The 22,636-nt window shown below is 60.2% G+C and overlaps 1 protein-coding gene and 1 pseudogene across 1 annotated transcript in view; one reads left to right on the top strand and one right to left on the bottom strand.

The window, feature by feature from the left end:
• Window positions 1–22,636, top strand: part of ITGB2 (integrin subunit beta 2) — a 29,847-nt gene that overhangs the window by 5,564 nt on the left and 1,647 nt on the right. Inside the window, 13 exon segments of the mRNA NM_213908.1 lie at window positions 9,735–9,795; window positions 10,066–10,154; window positions 12,205–12,385; window positions 13,564–13,734; window positions 13,901–14,142; window positions 14,695–14,850; window positions 16,150–16,245; window positions 18,310–18,399; window positions 19,142–19,282; window positions 20,553–20,740; window positions 20,815–21,059; window positions 21,172–21,391; window positions 21,695–21,897. Coding sequence (NP_999073.1) covers window positions 9,738–9,795; window positions 10,066–10,154; window positions 12,205–12,385; window positions 13,564–13,734; window positions 13,901–14,142; window positions 14,695–14,850; window positions 16,150–16,245; window positions 18,310–18,399; window positions 19,142–19,282; window positions 20,553–20,740; window positions 20,815–21,059; window positions 21,172–21,391; window positions 21,695–21,897 — 2,080 coding nt within the window. The 5' untranslated portion in view covers window positions 9,735–9,737.
• LOC106508046 (eukaryotic translation initiation factor 4 gamma 2 pseudogene) lies at window positions 10–9,382 on the bottom strand (annotated as a pseudogene).

The raw sequence follows: 22,636 nt of genomic DNA, 5'->3' as shown, positions 1-22,636 counted from the left end.
GAGGGAATCCTGATGTGCCTCTGCTTTAAACGTTGTGAAAACATCCCAGGGGTTATAGGTCAAAGGCGGTTACATCATGACAACAGTACGTGTTGCACAACGTAAGGCTTTGGCTGGTTCTTTTAGTCAGCTCCTTCCTCAGGTTCTTCTTCTTCTTCCGCAATTTCTGGCCAGGTTAGCCACAGATGCACCTGGAACAAAGCCTTGCCTTTCCCAGGAAGCTCTTGGGTTATAGCTTCTTTCCAAGCCAGGAGAGCTTCTTCCTCAGTAACCTCCATGTCATGGAAGGGAACAAAAAAGCGGAGCGGCGTGCCTTTGGGGAAGCTGCTGTTGGAGCAGGGCACCGGTAGCAGAGAGGTCAACGTGACCATGAGGGACCTTCTGCATCACGGGCTTGAAGGAAAGAAGCAGTTGTTTCTCCTGCGCTGATCGTTCTTTGGAAGGAGCAGCGGAAGAACCTGTTTCGTTGCCGGTGGGTTTTACTTCACTAGAAATGTACTGTAAGCAGCAAGTCACTAAGATGCTCACAAACCCTTTGTCTACATGAAGTTTGGGAGAGATGTTCTCTTTAACCCATTTATTTGGTTTGAGGGGATGGATCCAACTTGATTTGCTTGGATGGTTCCTTCTCCAATTTGAGGAACGAGAAGCTTAGTCCCTTTCCTTCCAAGATCTCCAACGTGCGGTCCTTATTCTGACCAATCTCTGGAAGCATTTTCTGCGCAGTGACCTTGCTTTGTTGGAGAAGCTCTGTTAACCATTCTCGGTCTCGGAAGGCAGCTAATTGCTGGAGACAAAGTAAGAAGAGAGGAAAGCGGGTGCCCCTTTCCAGTGGCTGCGCTTGTTCTAAAATGCTCACCAGCTCTGAAATGACAGCACGAGCTGCAAACGCTGCTACATACGACTTCACCCAAGGGATGTCAACCTCCAGAGTGGGGCGCGGGTCCAATACATTCAGGAAAGCCTGCATGAAGCTGTCGCTTGTGGCTCTCCCTTCCTGTTTGAGTCAACTGATCAAAGAACTGGCTTTTGCTTTATCTTCCTCACTTCTGTCTAAGGACAGGATGATGCTCGCTTAACGTCTCGGGGAGAAAGCGTCTGAGGCTCTCATCTCTCTTATACCACCGACAGCTTCGTTTGCATTTCCACCACCCAGATACTCAGTGGCAGTTAGTTTCAGCAGTTCTTCCTTTGATGGTGGTGGCTTTTTACTGGTTTTGGCAGGCTTTTCCTGGATTAGTGGTGGGTGAGTTTTGGGACCAAGCTGAGGTGTCTGTCCCAGAGGTGGTGTTTGAGGGTGCGGGGGTCGTGCACTAGGAGGAGTCAGAGGTATCTGGGGCTGAAGCTTTGGCACTTGATTTGTGTTCATTAGGAAAGACTGAGCAGGCCTCAGGCGAATCTGTCTCTTCATCAACTTGCCTCCCATCCCCCCAAACTGCGATTGTGTGGGAGGCATGATGTGTCCCCCATGGCCATTGAAAGGTGGATTTGAATGATGACACCCCATCGTGGGTGAAAATCTGTCCTGGATAACTCCTGGGCCAGTACCAATTCCACTACCTGGCACTTGTCCGAACATATCAGCCAGGCCTCCAAGTGGGTCCCTCTCCATTTTCATCCTGGGTGGCATGAACGGTCCCTCCAGAAAGAAGTCACTTCTCATCCCTTGAGCCATAGGAGCAGGAATACACACCCCCAGATCTTTTACTGCATCCTGACGGATTCGGCTGATCGGTCTTTGGTCCATTGTCAAGAAAAGCCTTGCGAGGAACCCAGGGCTGTTCTCGCAACTCGACGGTTTCCTGCAGCAGGAAACGAATCCTTGCTGGCAATTCCTTACTTAACACCAGGAAGCGCATTCTGGCAAAGTACCGGTCCATTAAGGACTGGGCTCGCTCCGGGTCTAGCCTAGGTCCCCCGTCCTCATCACCTGGCAGAGGCGCTGCAAACCCTCTCCCGTGTCTTGGGGTCGGACGCCCTTCTTTTTTTCCAAAGGCGTTTTGATGCACCTAGGAAGGACAGATTCGTGCATAAGATCAAGCTTTCCAAGTTCTCCGGGGAACCTGGTGCTCCCCAACAGTCTGATCTTAGCCGTGGCTCTCGGCTCCCCGCCTCGGGGAGCAGGGGGTTTTCCCGCGTATCACACACATCCACGTTTCTGCTTCGGTGTTCAAATTCACCCTGTAATTTGGAAATTAGGCGGCGTCTGAATGTTGTGCTTTGCTTCTGTCCTGGTTGACCCTCTGCCGCTGGGCTGTCAGAGTCTGGTGCATCTTCTGCCGATCGCAGACCTGGCCGCGCATCCGGTGAGCTCTGCTCCGGCTCTTCCAGGGCTTTGCCCACAGTCAGCAGTACGAGCCCTTTCAGGATGAGTTGAGCCTCTACACGCACATTGAGGAGCTCGAGGCTCAGCTTGTCAAACTTTTCAGGAGTAGGCGTAGTTAGCACGCCTCTGACTCTCCCGGGCGTTGCGTCGTGCCGGTCTTTCTCATTTGCGGCGTTGTTCGCTGCGGAGGTGTCACCTCGTCCAGTGCTTGGTGCAGGGATCCGCTTCCGAGGTTTTCCCCGGGAACGCGCTGGTGCCGGCGGTCTTGGGGTCGTGCTGAGGTGCACCCTACCTCCTGCTCCGCCCAAAGAAGCCCTGAAACGAGAAGCACCCCCTTCTGCCGTCGCACTCTCCACTTGGGCGGCTTGACAACGAAGAATCCTCAAAAGAACCCTATCAGTGGAGGGTGGGGAGGGAAGGGGACGGGAGAAACGGAAACCTGGACATTCTCGGTGTTGGAAGATGCGAGGAAGAGCCTACACAGAAATACAGGACGCGCCGAACGGCTGAGAACCAGTCTTTGAAAAAGCCACACTCTGTCTCCCTTGCAACAAACACTGCGATCGGTAACAGAAGGGCCAACTCTAGGATACGGAGGCACCTTACGTGGAAGATGCAGTTGTTACGGCCTCAGGGTCGAGCGACAGACCCCACGAAGGGCTTAACTGAAGTCTCGGCTTCTCCCCGCGGCCCGTGCTCTGAACGAGGCGCAGGCGGCTCGTGGGAAGACGCGAGGCACCAGATGCACAGCGCCTGGCACTAGGCAGGCGGAAGACCCCGGCCGCAACCTGGCGGCAGGAACCCCCACCCCATTTTTTCCCTTCCTGGGAACAAAAGAGCAGTGGACTCCTCCCACCCGGGCCGAGTTAGCTCAAACGTATGAATTTTTAAAAAAGAAACAAACACCATTGCATGTGTTTACTGTAGGAGATTTGGAAAATACAAACAGAAGTCATGAAGAAAATTGAAAATGCTTATAACACCACCACCCAGAAGAAACCTAACCTCTTTTGGTTTTTTTACATTTCCTGTTTTCCCACAAAGGATTTTTTATTGTAAAAATTGAGCCACCCTGAGCAGCTGTTCACACATTTTTCATTGCTGTGTGAGTTTCCACTGGTTGAGCATCACAAGTGTTAAAAACCATGTCCGGGGAGTTCCTGCTGTGGCCAGCGGGTTAAAGGATCCGGTGCTGTTTCTGCAGCAGCTCAGGTCACTGCTGAGGTGTGGGTTTGCTCCCCAGCCAGGCACGGCGGGTGAAGGACCTGGCATTGCTGCAGCTGAGGCTCACATTTGCTCCCTGGCCCAGGAACTTCCATATACCTTGGGTGCGGCCAAAAGTAAAATAAAAAACTGTCCAGTGTGGTAGCCAGACCATGAATCTAGGTTTTTTTGTTTTCTTTCTTTCTTTCTTTCTTTCTTTCTTTTTTTTTTTTTTTTTTTTTTTTTTTTTTTTTGTCTTCGTAGGGCCACACCTAAGGCATATAGAGGTTCCCAGGCTAGGGGTCGAATCAGAGCTGTAGCTGCTGGCCTACACCACAGCCACAGCAACGTGGGATCCGAGCTGCGTCTGTGACCCATGCCACAGCTCACAGCAACACCGGATCCTTAGCCCACTGAGCGAGGCCAGGGATCGAACCCAAAACCTCATGGTTCCTAGTCGGACTCATTAACCACTGCGCCGTGATGGGAACTCCTCTGTTATAACTTATTGCAAGATGTTGAATATAGTTCCCTGTGCTGTACAGTTTATCTATTTTATGTCTCAGAGTGCGTGTCTATTACCCCAAACTCCTAGTTTGTCCCCCTCCTGTCCCATTTGGTGACCATAGTTTGTTTTCTATGTTTGTGAGTCTGTTTCTGTTTTGTAAGTTCATTTGTGTCATGTTTTGGACTCCACGTATGAGTGCTATCATATGATATTTGTCTTTCTCTGTCTGACTCCACTTAGTATGAGAATCTCTAGGTCCACCCATGCTGCTGCAAATGGCAGGATTTCATTCTTTTTATGGCTGCGTAATATTCCACCGTGTATATGGACCACGTCTTCTGTATCCAGTCCTCGTCGTCAGTGGACATTTAGGTTCTTTCCACGTCTTTGCTGTCGTGAAGAGTGTTGCAGTGCACATAGGGGTGCACGTGTCTCTTTGAATTTGAGTTTTCATCTTAGAGCCTCTTCTTGATAATTTCTCTAGTTTTTACACTCAGGATTCCTTACTCTGAGATACACATTCTTCTATTCCTTTGATCATTTTATGTCCTAAAGCTGAGTTTACACAGCCCATGGAAGAAGGGGGCGCTGCCCTGGCACCTGGCTTCCCAGGAACCCTCTCTGCCGGGCACCTCCTGAGGCGGGCATCCTGCTGCTCGATTCTCTCACCAGCCGCTGACCCAAGAGTCACATGGACTCTGTCCCAGAAGATTCCCGATGCATTTTTCAGGCCAACTTGCCTCTTCCTTTCCAAAGCTGCCCACCCGTTGCCAGGCATGGTCTTGTCCAGACGATCAATTTTATTGGGTTTTTCCAAAGAAAGGGCTTTTTTTTTTTCTGTTTCAGGTCTGCACCCATAGCATATGGAAGTTCCTGGCCAGAGGATGAATCAGAGCTGCAGCTGCCGGCCTGTGCCACAGCCACAGCAACGCCAGATCCTTAAGCCACCGAGCAAGGCCCGGGATTGAACCCGCTTCCTCATGAGTACTCGCTGGGTTCATAACCGCCGAGCCACAGCAGGAACTCCGAGAAAGGGGTTTCCATGTACTTGGCAACTTTAGCTCTTTTGTTTGTTTTCTGGCTCATCGACTTCTCTCGTCAGCTGTGTATTTATTTAGCTTCGTGGTTCCCTCTCGCTCATCTGAATTTTCCGCCTGGCACGTTCGCTGCCTTTGCTTCTGGGCAGCACAAAGGCGCTCAGGGGAGCGGGCGCCTCTGCATCCGGAGGGAGGCCTCCCTCGCGGTGGGAGGGCTGGCGGTGTCTCCCTCTGACATGACTCGAAAGGTAACTTCCTTTCCCCTTGAACTTAAGGGGTATTGAGCAGAGCGATTTCAAGGCTCTGATTAACAGGTGCTGGGGGGGAGCGCGTCTCATTTTATTCCATTTGTCAGAAGCTGTGGCCTGCAGCGTTGCTGCCCTCAGCCCTCAGGGAGGGCACGGAGCAGCCGTGGACATGGAGATGGGTTTTCGCAGGGCCGAGGGTGTGTCGGTTCGGAGACTCTGTGGCATCCTCGCCATTGGGAAACCCCGTGATCTGGGGGTGGCCTGTTCCCACCCACAGTGGAATCGGCTTCCGCCCAACTCGGGGATGTAAAGCAGAACCAAACAGCCTGGGCGCTGTCTGGATTTTAGAGGGGGCGCCTCTTTGAGATCCGTTGTAATGGCCTTTTCTCTACACGAAGCAGCCTGGCGTCCTCAGCTCCCTGACTTCCGTCTTTTAACCTTTTCCCAGAGAGCCTCTGTCTGTTGTCACTTGCTGGCTGTGCCTCTGGCAAGCCAGGTGGGCTCTGGGTCTGACACCAGATGGTCCAGGCCAGGCCCTGATGCCAGGGCCTAATGGTCAGTGAGGCCGGGGCCCGCAGGGCCTTGTGGGAGGGTCTGCACCTCGGCCAAGCCCTTGTCTTTGGCAGGAAGCCTGATCCGACACCCGCCAGGCCTCCCTGGCCTCTTGCTAAACTTGTCTTTCTTTTTTGATGTTTCCTCTTTTTCTTCTGGCTTTTGCCAGATAAGGACCATGGGCTCTACGGAGCGTGTGAGACGTGGAAGGAACAGGTCCTATTTTTCTCTGATGCTCCTTCTGCGTCTCGGCCCTGACTTCGAGGTCCTTATCCCTGATGAAGGGTGATCTTGCCAGCGTGCCCGGGGCTCGGGGAAGCCGAGGCGGCTGGAGACTGGGGGATGTGCCATTTCCTGCCGTCTGTAGCTGCTCTAGGTTGCACCAGCAACACCCTGCCGGGCAGGGGCAGGCTCAAGGGCGGCTCTGACTCAAAGTTCTCCGCTTGGGGTTTTTCACCTTGAGTCGTGGTGAGGGGCTGGCACTTTGGGTTGGGGAGATTACAGCCTGGGAACTGCAGGGCCACAGGGAGGGCGCCACGGGCCTGGGCTTAGCTGGCCCAGCTGGAGCCCACACGCTGCCCCCTGCTCTGGAACCAGCTGCCCTGGCCAAATTGGGCCCTAGGAGAACACCCAGAGGGAGTCTCGGTCTGTGAGGCTTCGAAAGGCTGGTTTCAGGTAAGGCCCTGGGCCTCTGATGGCCAGACCTGGCTGCTGGGCAGGTTCCCTGTGACCCCCGCCCACTGGGGCCCTGCTTGCCGGTGGCCAAGAGGAGGGCGGGCTGCCTGCTTCACCTGCCCACCTCTGAGCTCCCGCAGCCACCTTGTGTACAGGTGTCCTGCCCCCGAGGGGCAGTGGGCACCAGCCTGGGATGGAGCCATTGGCCCGGTGCTTAAGTGAGAAGCCAGTGGGAGCAGCACCCGGGCAACCCCGCCCACCTGGCTTCCTGCGGTCACGGTCAGGACCTGCGGCCTGTGGCTCCTCTGTCGTAACCAAGGCACACGCCCCCAGGTGTGGGAGGTGCTCCGGCTGTAACCGCTGCCAGGGCCACACGCTGCTGCCCCGGGCCTCACTCTCCCTGTGCCAGGACCTGACTTAGAAGCTGGTCATCGGAACAGTTTGGGGTCCGGTCTGTGGCCACAGGAGAGAGCGTCCAGCTGTGCTGGCAGGGCCTCCTCTGGAGCCCGCAGGACCGGCACCCCACCGTGCCACACACACCACTGGTGCGCTTGGGGTGGGGGTCTCCACCCACTGTGTGGAGCAGCCCCACCTCAGCAGTGGGGGCACCATCCGAGACTGACTGGACCTGGCCCCAGTCCAGCCAAGGGGCTCGACTGGCTCCCTCTGGCCCCGCGGGGGGCCAGCCTCAGAGCTTTGGGGACCCACGTGGAAAACAGGCCTGAGCCCATGCCCCCTCTGGGCACACGGGGTTTTCACACACCGTGGGCCTGGAGTGAACCGAAACCCCCTTGCTGCTCCCACTCTGCGGTAGGGAAGCTGGGGCAGGGCCGAAGTTCCGCTTTTGACCCAAACAGGAAGGATCCAAGGGTCTGTCTTGATGCCTCTAGCTCCTGATTATAACCTTGCTGGGGACCAGGCAGAGGGTCACCTCCAAAAAGACAGGAAGGTGGGGCAGGGGGCCTTTAAGCACTGGGACCCCCAGGGATTTCCTGGGGTCCTCCCCCACCCAGAGCCCTGGCACGGATGCTGGGAGTGCAGAGGCCAGGCGGGGCCCACCTCCAGGGGCACCCGGGGCCCACAGGCCACGGCAGGGGCCACAGCAGGGACCACAAGTCCCTCCACACAGACAGGCCCTGGGTTGGAGCTTTGGGCCCCTGAGGCCCCGTGCGGCCCAGCACCCTAAGGCAGTACCCTGGGGAGAGGAGCTGCCGTCAAAGGTACTCGGGGTGAGCCTGTTGATTTTGAGTTCTGATAAAACACACCCTTTCCTGCCTGCCACCTCCGGTTTGCTGGCTTCTCAGCCCTTGGTGTCAGATCAAAGGCCACAGCCCTACAGGTTCTCAGACCAGGGCCCACGTGCCCAGGAAGCCCTGCCACCCCTCCTGGGGCTGACCAGGAGGAGGTCTGACCTGGAGGAGAGCCGTCTTGCTAAGGCCTGCACAGCGGGCAGCAGGTTCGAAGGCGCTTCCAAGAACCAAAAGCAGAGCCAGAATGCCAGGCTTCGGCCCCGCCCCCACAACCCTGCCCCTGGGAGCATCAGGACCAGTCGCTGAGGGCCAAATGCCACATGCCCCACGCATGTCTTGCCCCAGGCACCGGATGTTTATGACAGCAGGTGCAGAATAAGAAAAACAAAATAATGACAGCCTAGAGCTGGTGGCCTCGGGCCAGGCTGGTTTATTGTCACGCCCAAGGTCGTGCGCCGGGTGCACAGTGAGGCCAGACAAACTGAAATGTCGGAGTTTGGAGCAGAGAAAGGATTATTGCAGAGCCAAGCAAGGGCCTGTGCTCAGAATGCCCTGAACGTCCCTAAGGGGTTTGGCAAAGCATTGCTTGGGTCACACCCAAGAGATATGGAAGTTCCCCGCCCAGGGATCAAACCTGCGCCGCCGCAGTAACCCGAACTGCAGTGAAAGGCCAGATCCTTAGCCTGCTGCACCCCAATAGGACGCTGCAGCAAAGCGTTTGTAAAGAGCAGGTGCGGGAGGGGCGTCCCAGCTTTTGTGCTCAGCTTGCACACGGTTGGTTCTCTGGTTGACGGTGAGGTAACAGGGCAGTGTCCCCACGGGGGTCTGACAGCCTCAGGCGCCGGTGGGTCTGGGGGCCACGTGCTCTCAGTCGTCGTGTCGTTTATTTCTTCCACTTGGTGGAGCTTTTGCAGCACGCAAAAGAAGTCAGGAAACATGCCTCAGATACCATGGTCTGGGTCCTTCAGGGACGAATGAAAGATGCTGTGTCTCCGCCATGTGGCTGATTTGTTATTTAAATTTTGTTTTGGGTTTTGGCTTTTTTTGCTTTGGGGGCCACACCCATGGCATATGGAGGTTCCCAGGTTAAGGGTCCAATTGGAGCTGCAGCTGCCCGCCTGTGTCACAGCCCCAGCAACGTGGGATCCCAGCTGCGTCTGCGACCTACGCCACCGCTCACAGCACCGCCAGATCCTTAACCCACGGAGCGAGGCCAGGGATCAAACTCGAATCCTCAAGGATCCTAGTCGGGTTTGTTCCCACTGAGCCACAGTGGGAGCTCCTGTTTACATGGTAGCAGGTCTCGTGGCAACTCTGCGATTTTTGTCTCTGTGTGTTCGCATCCTTTTCATCACTAATTCTGGAGCCAGGGTTTTGTGACTCAGGGGAGACTACAGCTTTCCTAGGATCTCTCGTGCATAGGCAGAGGACACGGCAGGGCCGGGTCTGTCCCATGAAGGCCCCATAAGATACCCTTCCCCGCCCTGCCGGCGGGGAGCCCAGCGAGGAGCTAGCACGTCCTGGCGCCGCCGGAGGTGCTCAGAGCTCGCTTCTCTTTCCAGTCCTGGTTCCGCCTCTGCCATGAGGGCCACGCATGGCCTGACCCAGAGCATGCAGCACCTCGAGGGTGTGTGTGCGGTCGCCCGGGTGGTGGACACGGGCACGTGTGATGTGTGCAGCGTGTAGTGGGCACGAGTGCGTGTGTCTCACTGGCAGGAGACACATAGGTGGCGGCCTGGGGGACTCAGCGGCGTGGAGCCCGCACAGCCTGGCTCAGGCCTCCTCCCCTGCGGGCAGCACAGCCCTATGGCAGGGCAGCTGGGGACACTGACCCCGGTTGGCCCCACCCCAGCACCGAGCACCCTCCCAGATCTGCATCTCCAGGCCCTGAATCTGGGGTCGGAGGCCCCGTCACTGAGCCCCTTGCCTCCACAGGACATGCTGTGCCGGTGCTCCCCGCTGCTCCTCCTGGTGGGCCTGCTCACCCTCCGGTCCGGTGAGTGGCACCCTCAAATCCTCCTGGATGGAAGGCCCCCTACCTTGGGCAGTGCCAGCCCTGCGCCTCCACATAGGACTGATGTGGGCTCCCAGGGCCACTCCCTGGGAGCCTGGTGTCTCTGTCCTGGTCCCTACTCACCCTCCTCTTCACCACCCCGCCTGCGGGCTTGGTCATCCATTCTCACCCCCAGGACCTGCTGTCTCTGCGGGCGGTGGCGGGGGGGGGGGGGGCGGGCTGTCACACTCACCAGCCTTTTGTCCCCACCAGCCCTCTCCCAGGAGTGTGCCAAGTACAAGGTCAGCACCTGCCGGGACTGCATTGAGTCGGGACCCGGCTGTGCCTGGTGCCAGAAGCTGGTAAGAGTCGCGTCGAACAGCGCCAGCCATGCAGACGGTCCTTACGGGTGGCCCGTCCTTACGGGTGGCCCGTCCTTACGGGTGGCCGGCCCTTCCCTTCTCACCTCCTGGGCGGGACTCCCTTCTCTGCCTTGAAACTGCCGTCCCGGCCGCATCCCCAGTCCGCTTTCCAGTGGGGCAGGAGCGGCCCGGGGGCACGGTGTTGCCAGAGGGACAGACAGACAGTAGAGAGAGCCGGTCCCCAGGCAGCCTGGCAGAGGCAGACATGAGAGCGGAGCACGGGGAGGGAGGCCGGCGGGAGGAGGGTGGCTGCCCCGCGGCGCGCTCTCCGCAGGCGGGAGTGCGGAGCTCGCTGTGGGACACCTGGCTGTCTGCTGTCCTGAGTTATTTCAAGTTTTACCTGTGAGGCCCTCTGGGAGGAAAGGCAAAGGCCCCCTCCTGGGCAGGAACCCTCTCTGGGGACCCCCAGATCCTGACCTCGCTCTCCGCATGGGGATCCCCAAGATTCTGATGCCGCAGGTCTACTGGAAGCACAGATGCGCCCACACTGAATGTTTCTCAGTCATTGGAGAGCCCCCCGAGGACAAACCCCTTTGTCCCTTAACCTTTCCAGGGATTTCCTTCCCCCCCAGGCCCCCAACCCCGGCTGTGCCCACAGTGTGCAGAAGCTCCCAAGCCAGGAATCAAACCCAGGCCACAGCTGTAACCAGAGTCACAGCAGTGACAATGCCAGGTCCTTAACCTCTAGGCCACCAGGGAACTCCCCCCGGGGACTTTTCTTAAGAACCACACATTCACTTACAGATTCATCAAATTTATCAAAGACTGGAAATTTATCACTTTCATTTTATCATTTTGATGCTCAGATGGTTCCTGTTTGGCCTTCAGAGTCCCCAGGCTGGCTCTGTGTCCTGTTGGCCCCCCAGAATTATTTCTTGAGCTCTCTTACTCTCTGGGATCACCCGATGCGCCAGGCGGGTCTGCACTTCCCTGGCCCCACCAGAGGCGGGGATGAGACATTTTTCTGAAGGTTCCTGGTTCTCTTTCATGAGAAGCCTGGCTCCCTACATCCGCAATACATTTCCCCATTTTCTTAATCCTACGGTTCCCAGAAAGCGGTTGCAGAGTTCCCACACCACCGCAGAGAGGAAGTCGGGTGTGGTCCGTGTCCTCTGCTTTTAAGGGGTGCGGTCACTGTCCGGGCTTGAAAAGTCCCTCCGCAGGGCGGGTCTCTCCCTTCCCTTTCATGATCTTATCATACTCATTTCAAATACACTTAGGTCCACTTGTTCCCACGGGGATTCCATTTTAAAGCTTTCTTCCTTCTCTGCTCCTGTGGAGCTTTTATTTGTCCGGTGCTTCAAGCATTCATTGGGTTCCAAACGCGAAGACAGTAGAGAGACGGCTCAGGAGGCCCCGCCCCCTGCGTCCCGCCGGCCCCGCCTTGCTTGCCCCGCCCCCTCTGCTGGCCCCGCCCCTGCTCCCAGCGGCCTTCTGCCCGCCTGGTTCTTCTCCTTTCATGGAAGAAGCCCAGCTGCACCCCCGCGTCCCCTTCTCTCTCCCTGATTGTCCAAATCCAGAGGCCTTTGGGGGGGGGGAGTAGGGGGGAGTGGTCAGGAGATAAGCGCCCCGGACCCAGGACCCTCACCCTCCCCTCAGGCCTGCCCCCTTCTGAACCGCTTGGCCCAGGGCCCTGACCTGTGATCAAGGTCCCCTGGGGCTGCCACCTGCGCCGAGGGGGACACAGGAGTCCCCTTGGGAGAGATCCGCTCCTGCGATGAAGGAGCTGCTGAGAAGCGGGCCAGATGCTCGCTGGGCCTGCAGGGTCCCCGTGGGTCAGCCTGGGGCTGGAGACCTTGGTTCCGGAGTCCATGCTGCTGCTGGAGGCAGTGGGGGACATCTGCCTGCAAGCTCAGAGCCAGGTCCCTGGCCGCCCACCCCCACAGTCCCCGCCCCCACAGGGACCTCTGCCTGAGTCCAGCGCAGGTGAGGAAGGGCAGTGTGGCCCCCGTGTTCCTCTGCCCTGCCCCTGACTCCTGCTTCCCCCTAGAACTTCTCTGGGCAAGGGGAGCCCGACTCCGTCCGCTGTGACACGCGGGAGCAGCTGCTTGCAAAGGGCTGTGTCGCGGATGACATCGTGGATCCCAGGAGCCTGGCCGAGACCCAGGAGGACCAGGCAGGGGGCCAGAAGCAGCTGTCCCCACAGAAAGTGACACTCTACCTGAGACCAGGTAGGCTTGGCCTTGGCTGGGGCCAGCAAGGCCCCGATGGTGCGTGTACCTGGGTGTCCAGGTCAGACAGCAAGGCGGGCTGTGTGGAACCCTGGGACTGCTGGGAACCAAAGTCTGGGCTCTCCTCTCTGGCCCCGGGAGGGGGCCCCCAGGACCCCCTGTCTTTCAGCCCTGAGTTCTATGTCCTGTTTACAAGGGAGAACAACCATCTGGGAAACACTCGTCTATCTCACTCTCAGAAGGCCAGGTACTCTTGACAGTGTAAAGGCTCTGAGAAGTCCTGTAGCCAAGGCATAGGAGAAGCCACTTAAATCAGGAGTGTCCACACTGACCTGACCACAAACCCAGCTGCAGGACCCAGATCCCTGTTAGTGCTGAGACACACTCTTCAGGAAGGCAGCAGGATGGAGCAGCAGGGGGTAAGGGGTGGGCATGGGCAGGGCTAGGGCGGCCACACGCTGACACAGTCCCAAGAAGGGCCGCCCAGTGGGGAGCTGATGCTGAAAGTGGGCCGGGCACAGGGGACTCGATTTGGACGCTTCCTCACTCCCTCCGCTCGTCTCTGTGGAGTACCTGCTGTGTGCCAGGCAGCACCCTGGGAGCTGGGACACAGGCTGTTGGTTTTGAGACACCGACAAGCAATTACACGCACAGGTTGCGATGAAGGCCGCGCGGAGGTCTTCTCCTGCGCCCAGTTGGTTAACCCTCCAGTGTCGCCACTGCAGTGGCTCGGGTGGCCACTGTGGCGTGGGTTGGATCCCTGGCCAGGGACTTTCTGCTTGCTGTGGGCACAACCGAAAAAAAAAAGGGGGGGCAACAAAGAGCAGAGCTGAGGGGCTGTGGCTGAGGACGGGGTGTCCCCAGGACGGCATGGGACTCCTTTCTGGGACGGGAGGATTTGCTCGATGGCTGGTGGCACGGAAGGCCTTGCCGGGGCGATCCGGGGAGATCCAGCAGATCTGAACTTCCTCGATGCCGGGTAAACGAGGTGCCTTCTCAGCATCCAGACGGGCCACGCGGTCTCCTACAAAGAAAGCGCTCTTTGTCTGCACGCGCCATCCGCGTGGGTGCCCTGCGTCGGCCGCAGGCCTCGGGGGTGGGCCGTCACTGGGTTCCGAAGCCTGCAGGGGCGTCCACGCTCGAGACGCCCGGGTCCTCACTCTCTGGGGACCCCGCAGGTCAGGCGGCCACGTTCAACGTGACCTTCCGGCGCGCCAAGGGCTACCCCATCGACCTGTACTACCTGATGGACCTGTCCTACTCCATGCTCGACGACCTCATCAACGTGAAGAAGCTGGGGGGCGACCTGCTCAGGGCTCTCAACGAGATCACCGAGTCTGGCCGCATCGGTGAGGCCGCCCGCTCCGACCCGCCCGAGCCCTGGGCCAGCCCACTGCCCACCCGCCCCGGCCCCCGCGCCCCCCCACCCCACCCCCCAGGCCCAGGGCAACACCCGGGCACGCCCCCGCCCCGCCAAGGCCAGGAGGCCGAGGCTCACGCCCCCCCCGCCCCCAGGCTTTGGGTCTTTCGTGGACAAGACGGTGCTTCCCTTCGTCAACACGCACCCCGAGAAGCTGCGGAACCCCTGCCCCAACAAAGAGAAGGAATGCCAGGCCCCGTTCGCCTTCCGGCACGTGCTCAAGCTCACGGACAACTCCAACCAGTTCCAGACGGAGGTCGGCAAGCAGCTGATCTCGGGGAACCTGGACGCCCCCGAGGGCGGGCTGGATGCCATGATGCAGGTGGCCGCGTGCCCGGTGAGGCCCCGCCGTCCTTGACGTCTCCAGACCGGGGGTGCAGGGCGGGGGGGGCTCCGTCCTGACACCCACAGATCCCACGATTAGCTTGCGACCCCATGCAAATCTTTGGAAACTAAAATATAAGCGAAGGACCCTGTAAGGCAAGGGCGCTGAACGGCCTGATGCGGGCAGTTCCTGCGGCAGAAGCACCCCAACTTTCAGCGCCCCTCAAGGAAGAGGGGGTGTCCTGCCAGCCCCGCCCACAGTTATAAGGCTTAAGTGGCCGTGCATCCCACTGACCCCTCACCCTGCAGGGCCTTTTGGCGCTGTGCTTGTGATGTACTGTCCCACCGCCCAGCCGGCGCCCAGCCAGCAGTCCTTCTACCTTGGGCGGCTGGAATCTGGGCCGCACATGGCACCTTGAGTCGAACAGCTGGGCCCTGCCTCTGGTCCTCTGCTCCCCGGAAGACGCAGGAGTGGGGGGCACACAGCCCAGGCCGCCACCCCGAGCTCTGCCTCAGCCCCCCCAGCTGCGGGACCCCGGGAAACCCAGGCCGCTCACCCCCGCAGGAGGAGATCGGCTGGCGCAACGTCACCAGGCTGCTGGTGTTCGCCACGGACGATGGCTTCCACTTTGCGGGCGACGGGAAGCTGGGCGCCATCCTGACCCCCAACGACGGCCGCTGCCACCTGGAAGACAACTTATACAAAAGCAGCAATGAATTCGTGAGTGCCGCGCCCGCTGGAGGCAGCCGGCAAAGGGATGCGGGAGGGGCCCTCGCCCCGGGGGGGCACTTTAATGGCACAGAGGGGTCAGAAATCTCTCCTCTGGGGGTGCCCCAGCCACTGTGAAATGATGCCTGGCACCCTGGCATCGTGAACCCCAGGCCCAGCAGAGGACTTTAGAGACAGGGCCCTAGGGGTCCCTCCACCAGCAGCCTGCAGGCTCAGGGCGATACTGGTGGACAGTCTCAGGGGCCCCGGGACAGGGACAGGAAAAATGTGACCTCCGAGTCCCAGGAGCCTCTGCCTGAAATTGCACGAGTCCCTGCGTTGTGAAAATAGGCACCCCCCATGCGGGGAGGTGGGTGAGGGCGGGGCGGTGTCCAAGGTTCCGGCCAGGAGAATATAGAGGCATTTTCCCAGAGCCCCACAGAGCGGACACCCCAAAACGCTGTTCCCTCTCCTGTCCACTTTGAGTGTCTGCCCCTGGATGGCTGTCTTTCTCTCCATTTCTCTCTCCCTTCCTTTCTTTCTCTCTCTTTCTTTTTTTTTTTTTTTTTTTTTTTTTTTTTGATCTTTTTTGGCATTTCTTGGGCCACTCCCATGGCATATGGAGGTTCCCAGGCTAGGGGTCGAATTGGAGCTGTAGCCATGGGCCTACACCACAGCCACAGCAACACAGCAACGCGGGATCTGAGCCGGGTCTGCAACCCACACCACAGCTCATGGCAACGCCGGATCCTCAACCCACTGAGCAAGGGCAGGGACCGAACCCGCAACCTCACGGTTCCTAGTCGGATTCGTTAACCACTGCGCCACGACAGGAACTCCACTCTCTCTCTTTCTTCCTTTCCTTTTCTTTTCTGGCCGCGCCATGACATATGGACTTCCCAGGCCAGTGATCAGATCTGAGCAGTGCTGTGACCTAAGCTGCCGCTGCGCCAACCCCCAATCCTCAACCCACCGTGCCGGCTGGGAATCAGCCCCGCGCCCAGCACGGCCAAGATGCCATGGATCCCGTTGGCCACAGCAGGAGCTCCTGGATTTCTTTTTTGGTGCATTGATCAAGAAGCACGTGGGACTTTTTCCTGTTTTCTGGAGTGTATTTCAGCACCTCGGTTCTCCTTCTAATGCCATTGTCTTCCGCGTTTGCACACGTCACTGGGAACGGCCCCGCACAGCATGAGCCCGGGCTGAGCCTCTGTGCCCTAGGCAGTCATTTCTGCCAGCGGGAGGGCACGAGCGGCCTGGATGGTTTGTCCTCAGCCTCAGGACTGCGTCTGACTGGGCTCCCCTATCTAGGACTACCCATCAGTGGGACAGCTGGCACACAAACTGGCCGAGAGCAACATCCAGCCCATCTTTGCCGTGACCAAGAAAATGGTGAAAACGTATGAGGTAGGTGGAGGTGAGCGACCCGGCGGCAGGAGGCGCTAGAGCTGAGTGATGACGACACCCAGGGGAACCACGGCTTGAGTTCTGTGTCCACGCTAGACGCTCAGGCCATGGCCACACAGGCAGCCACGGGTCTCGGGGAGTGGGTGCTGTCTCGGGGGAGCGGAGGCCTCTTTAGGCCGCGTGACACGGACCAGTCCCTGAAGGTCAGTCATCAGGGATTTTGCTCCAACACCGCAAACCCTTGGGGTCAGCAGCCCTCGTTCTCGGCATCGGGGCAGGTTCCTTGTTTTGTGTCTACATATGTGTGCCCATAAGCGTTGCTCACACAGTGTAAGGTGCACACGGGAGCATTCTGGAACCTCCAGCACACAGCTCCGGGTTGAGAGGCTGTGCACCCCAAAACCGCGGTGACCCCATGTCCTCCCCAGCCTCAGGAGCCCTGGGTCCAGCCTGGCTTTACTGAATTGCTCTTCTTACCATTGAAACCCTGGCGGGGATTTTCTTTCCTCCCGGAGTCTTTGTCTTGTCCTCCTCGCTCTCAGGAACTTCAGGCGTGGGGTGGGGAGGCTGTTTTACCCGCTGTGTTTTGTGTTTCCGTTTGCGGGGCTCGCCGTGGGCGGCCTCTCTGGCTGCGCTGGGCAGGGGGGAGCCTCCGGCCCCCCTCCTTCGCAAAGTTCCGTTCCACTTCCTGCTGCGTCCTGCGGCCTGCCTGTGAGGCGAGGGGCACTGGCGGGGGCGGACTGTGGGACCAGCAGCTTTCCGGGCCCCGGATCAGGGACAGGACGCGGAGGACACCAAGGGAGAGGGGCAGGTGTCTAGGAGACCCCTGAGGATGACGGATGGTGGGAGCTGGCCAAGCCACAGGGTCCATGCGGGGCTGATGACTAATGCCACTGAGAGACCACTCGCACCCCACCCCAGAGGGCCGGCAGGCCAGGATCCGCAGCCGCTGTGCCCCTAACCTTCCTTTGGACCTGACGGTCTCTCCTCACTGGTGGTAGCGGGCCCCGGGCATTTGCTCTAAGAGCAGGAGTCCTGTTCCAGACAGGAGACAGGGACTCAGACCCCAGACCCTGCTCCCTGACCCCTGAGAGCAAGGGAGACGCACCAGGGTCCCTGGCCCTCTGAGCCTTAGCTTCCTGACCCCCGCTCCCGGGGCTCCTGGGGGAGGGGGTCGAGGAGACCCTAGTCTGTATGCCTGTGTCCTTGGCATGTGTTTCTGCACTGTGGGGAGGGCAGGTGCCCAGGAAAGTGTGGGCGAGCTGGGCTTCCTGAGCCACGTTGGGGTCCTCAGGCTGGGGTGGAGGGGAGACGGCGGCCAAGGCCAGGGGCGGCCAGGTGTGACGGTCCTTGTGAGCTTTGTGGCGGGGACTGGGCTCCATTCTGGGGCACCCAGCAGGGCCTCGGGACAGGGACGCTGCCCAACCCTTGGTTCCGCAAGACAAAGTCGTGGTGCAACCTCTCGTGAAGGAGGGCGCCACCTTGAGCTGAGCTGGGGTGGGGGGGCACCTCGACCCCTGGGGGCTGGGCCCAGGCTGGCCTGCATGACAGAGTGTCCAGCCTGCCCACGCCCAGAGGTGCCGCCGGACCAGCTGGCCCCCAGCCTGCCGGAGCCAAGGGTCACACTGCCGTTGAACGCGGTCACTAGTAAAATTCAGTTACATCGCCTCGCCCACACACTCAGAAGGCATCGCTTCCCGACTGTAGGCCCCGCTTGAGACCACCTACCCCTGGGGTGTCTGTGCCACTCACAGCGGCGTGGTGGGGTCTTGCCAGCTCTGCCCTCAGGGATGTCACCAGCTTGAAATCAGCGGGGGTGGCAGGGATTTCTGCCCAGCAGATCAGCAGCCGCTGGGGTCCTGGGCTTTTCTCTTCCTGGGAGCCAGTCGTGAAATGCTGGCCACTCGCCACATGCTGTTGTGACGAAATACAATAGGTCGGAGCTCTCTGGGCTGCTCCTCAGGCAGGAAGGGAGCCCTCTGGGCTGTTACGGAACTGGCTGGATGCGGAGGCTCCCTTGGCACCGGGGTTCTGGCCGCGACCGCCTGTCTTCTCCCCTGGCAGAAGCTCACAGACATCATCCCCAAGTCCGCCGTCGGGGAGCTGTCGGAGGATTCCAGCAACGTGGTCCAGCTCATTAAGAACGCCTACAATGTGAGTTCCCCCCCGCTTCCCAGGGCGCTCGGCTGGGGGGCCCGGCAGTGAGCTAAGGCCCCCCCCCCCCCCCGCCCGCCAGCAGGTCCACAAGGGTGGTCGGCAGAGGAGAGCCCCTGCCTTTTACGGGCCACGTTCAGGCTTCCCAGACGAACTCACCCTGGCACTGCTCCCAGGCATGGAAGGTGCCCCACCAGGCCCTCCCGTGCCCTGCCTGGACCCCAGGCACCAGGCCCTCCTCCAGCTGGCGGTCCTGCTGGCATCATCAGCATGGCTTTGCTGGAGGTGCCTGATAAGGGCTGTGCTCATGATCTGCCAGCAGGGCCTCTGGCCCCGTTGAGGAAGCTCTGTATGCTGCTCAGACCCTGTTGGAGCCCTGAACCCCCGAGCTCCAGCTGCTGCCTCTGGGGGTTCTGCCTTCTTCAGTGGCTGTCACCTCTCTATCTCTGTCTCTGTCTCCATCCCTCTCATTCACGTAAACAGCTTTCCCAGCCCCACCCCGAGCCAGGCGCTCAGGCTTCAGTGCCGAGTGGACGGTCAAGCCCCCATTCTCCAGGGGCTGTCCCCTGTCTCCATGTCCGTCCCCTCTAAGGCCTGTCTTGGGGGGCATGGGGCACAGGACCTGGCCCCTGCCCAGCTCTCGGGGTGTAGTGGGCGGAGGGAGGGATGAGGGGCGCAAGCTGTGGACCCGGAGAGGCCGGGACAGCGGGACCATCCCAGTGGTGCTGCTCTTTGCCCACAGAAACTGTCCTCCAGAGTGTTTTTGGATCACAACGCCCTCCCTGACACCCTGAAGGTCACGTACGACTCCTTCTGCAGCAACGGGGTGTCGCAGGTGAACCAGCCCAGAGGGGACTGCGACGGCGTCCAGATCAACGTCCCGGTGAGGCTCCCCTCCCCGCCCCAGCCTCTGGAAGGGGCCCCCAGGGGACAGCGAGGAGGGGACACCAGCAAGGGATGGGCCGGGTTCTCCCGGGTCCAGTTCCCTCCCTTTGAAAGCCCCCTGAGTAGGCCAAAAGCTATTTGGGACCTGGTATGGACCAGCCACTGCCAGGGTGGCAGCGCCCCCTGGGGGCAGACGCTGGGCACAGCACCGCCCGCCTGAGAAGGGCCCTCCTGCCACCCTGGGCATCTGCTTTGGTTTGATTCTCCAATTTTTTGTGTTTCTGTTTTGTTTTTTGACAAAGACATTAAATCAGGGGCCGCACAGGGGGGTAGAAACAGGCACCTAGTTATTTCCCTAATGTTTTAAATTCGTCACGCCCGGCATGATTAAACTTTTCCTTTTGCCAGCTGGGAATTAATATTCAGCAAAATGCCTGCATTCGTTGCATTTCTAAATGACACTGGGATTCTCTCAAATATGTGAATGCTGCGTGCGACCTCTTCCTGAAACATCTCCTCTCGCCCTGGGGGATCCGCGGGAATTTCCTCCGTCTCTGGTTGGCTGACTGCTTCCCTAATGCTCCTGCTCTGTCCTGATGTCCAGGGGGAAGTTCACGTAAACTGACTTACAGTGAGCCTTGCTTTGGACAAGCAGGCGCTCGTGCTGGCTTCTGCTCTGGGGGTGCAGTGTGCGTGGCGGGGACTCTGCCCTGTCCCATTCAGTTTCCCTTGGGCATTCAGGGTCAGAATACAACCCTGCAGGCAAAACCTAGGACTTCCTGTGGGATTCTGGCATCTCAGCCTACTGGGCTTCAGGACAAAATATGTGGGAAAATATATATCCTTTATAAAGTCACTTTGAAACCCCTTCTAAGGGATGTGTGATTAAAAGTATTCTAAAGACCCCCGAAGCCACGTCTAAGCCACCAGGGGATGATGGGTACAGGAGCTGGGGCGGGGTGGGGCAGTGGTGGGGGGGAGCTTGTTCCAGCGCCTCAGACTCTGAGTTTCCAAGTTTCTTCCTCGCCTCCCTCATCTCTGCTCCCAAATCCTGGAGCCACGCGGAGCGGCCAGGCCTTTGTCCTCCTCCACCCCAGGACACGCCCTCCTCCCCCGCCCAGCGGCGTCGGTAGCCCCGCCTAGGAGCCCAGGATGCTGCCCCTCACCCTGCCAGGCCGTGCCCTTGACCAGGCTGCCCAGGAAGGAGATCCGAGCAGAGTCGTGACCGCAGTGCCTGGTGCTCACCTGCGCCCCGTGTCCCCGCACAGATCACCTTCCAGGTGAAGGTCACCGCCTCCGAGTGCATCCAGGAGCAGTCGTTCGTCATCCGGGCGCTGGGCTTCACCGACACGGTGACCGTGCGGGTCCTCCCCCAGTGTGAGTGCCGCTGCGGGGACAGCAGCAAGGAGCGCAGCCTCTGCGGCAACAAGGGCTCCATGGAGTGCGGGGTCTGCAGGTGAGGCCCAGAGGCCCCGCCCTCGGCGCCGGCGCCGGCAGCAGGACGGGCGGTGACCGCGCATCCCGCTGCAGGTGCGATGCCGGCTACATCGGGAAGCACTGCGAGTGCCAGACGCAGGGCCGGAGCAGCCAGGAGCTGGAAGGAAGCTGCCGCAAGGACAACAGCTCCATCATCTGCTCGGGGCTGGGCGACTGCATCTGCGGGCAGTGCGTGTGCCACACGAGCGACGTGCCCAACAAGAAGATTTACGGCCAGTTCTGCGAGTGTGACAACATGAACTGCGAGCGCTTCGATGGCCAAGTCTGCGGGGGCGAGAGTGAGCGCTGGGAACAGGCCACAGGCAGAGGCTCAGAGCGCGGGGCCGAGGCCGGGGCGGGCGGGCAGGAGTGGCGGGATGCGTGCTGAGTGCCCTGGGCCCTGTCTTCCAGAGCGGGGCCTCTGCTTCTGCGGCACCTGCAGGTGCCAAGAAGGCTTCGAGGGCTCGGCGTGCCAGTGCCTCAAGTCCACGCAGGGCTGCCTCAACCTGCAGGGCGTCGAGTGCAGCGGCCGCGGCCGGTGCCGCTGCAACGTGTGCCAGTGCGACTTTGGCTACCAGCCGCCCCTGTGCACCGACTGCCCCAGCTGCCAGGTGCCCTGCGCCCGCTATGCGTGAGTGTCCCACCGCCCCGCCGGCCTCGCGCCACCACGACCCGGGGAGAACCGCTGCAGGGCCAGGCGCGGGGCGCGGGGCGCGGGCCGGCGGTCCCCCCCCCCCCCCGCCCCGACCCCCCGACCGGCCTGCACAGGCCTGCAGCTCCGGGTGGCCCGGGGCCGCGAGGTGTCAGAGGCCACGGCCCCGCCCCCTGCTCCCCGCCCAGGCGGCAGCCGCGCGCCCCCCGGCCGGCCTTCGCGCCCCCGCGCCCCCGGGCCTGCACCCCTCGGGCCCGCGCTCACCCCTCCGCTCCCCTGCAGCAAATGCGCCGAGTGCCTGAAGTTCGACACCGGCCCCTTCGCCAAAAACTGCAGCGCGGAGTGCGGGACCACCAAGCTGCTGCCCAGCCGGATGTCGGGCCGCAAGTGCAATGAGCGGGACTCCGAGGGCTGCTGGATGACCTACTTCCTGGTGCAGCGCGACGGCCGGGACAACTACGACCTGCACGTGGAGGAGACGCGCGGTGAGCTGGGGCCGGCCGGGCGGGCTCAGCACCGGGTCCTCCGGCGGGCTCAGCACCGGGTCTTCGCCGCGTTCCCGCCGCTGCTCGGCGCACCCACTGCCCTTGGGGCTGCTACTGCCTGCAGGGGTGCTGCCAGAGACAGACCCTGTCCTCATAGGTTCCGGTGACAGGGGGTGGGGGACATGCGAGTTGGTTCCGAGTGGCAAAGACGCTGGCGGAGCGTGTCCCCGAGGTCAGAGGTCAGAAGGCCCCTCCAAGACCAGGGGCTGAGAGGGTGGGAGCTGCCAGCCGTTTCCTGGGGCCCCAGGAGTCCCCCGCTAGAGGCCTCAGGTCCCTTTCCAGATGTACCAGGAGGCTGCCCGCAGCTTTCAGAGTTGCCAGCTGTGCTCTCACTAGCCGGGGGCAGACCTGTGAAGGGCCACTGCCCCATCCAGGCGCCAAGCAGGGCTGGGTTGGTGTCCTGAGGGTGGCATGAACAGAGCCTGCCCTTGGAAGCAAATCTCGGCAGGATTTGGAGGGATGGGGACAGGTGGTGGTGGAGGGTAGGTCAGTTTTGTGGAGGTACATTGGGTGACAATGACAAGGACACTTGGACTTGGGGTCCAGAGCCAAGAGAAGGTGGGTTTAAGCAGCAGCACCTGGAGAAGTGTGAACCCACCACTCTCAGCACCTGCCCCCCCCCTTCCCAGCTCAAGGGGGCTGAGGGGACAGGACTTCGAGGCCAGCCTCTCGGGCGACA

The sequence above is a fragment of the Sus scrofa genome, chromosome 13, assembly GCF_054392235.1.
Source record: "Sus scrofa isolate SSC_HxYL_T2T_F1_AM1 chromosome 13, Sscrofa_HxYL_maternal_Yorkshire_Landrace_v2.0, whole genome shotgun sequence".
NCBI classification, from domain to species: domain Eukaryota; kingdom Metazoa; phylum Chordata; class Mammalia; order Artiodactyla; family Suidae; genus Sus; species Sus scrofa.
The sequence above is the reverse complement of the archived record's forward strand: the minus strand, read 5'-3'. Positions and strand labels throughout refer to the sequence as shown.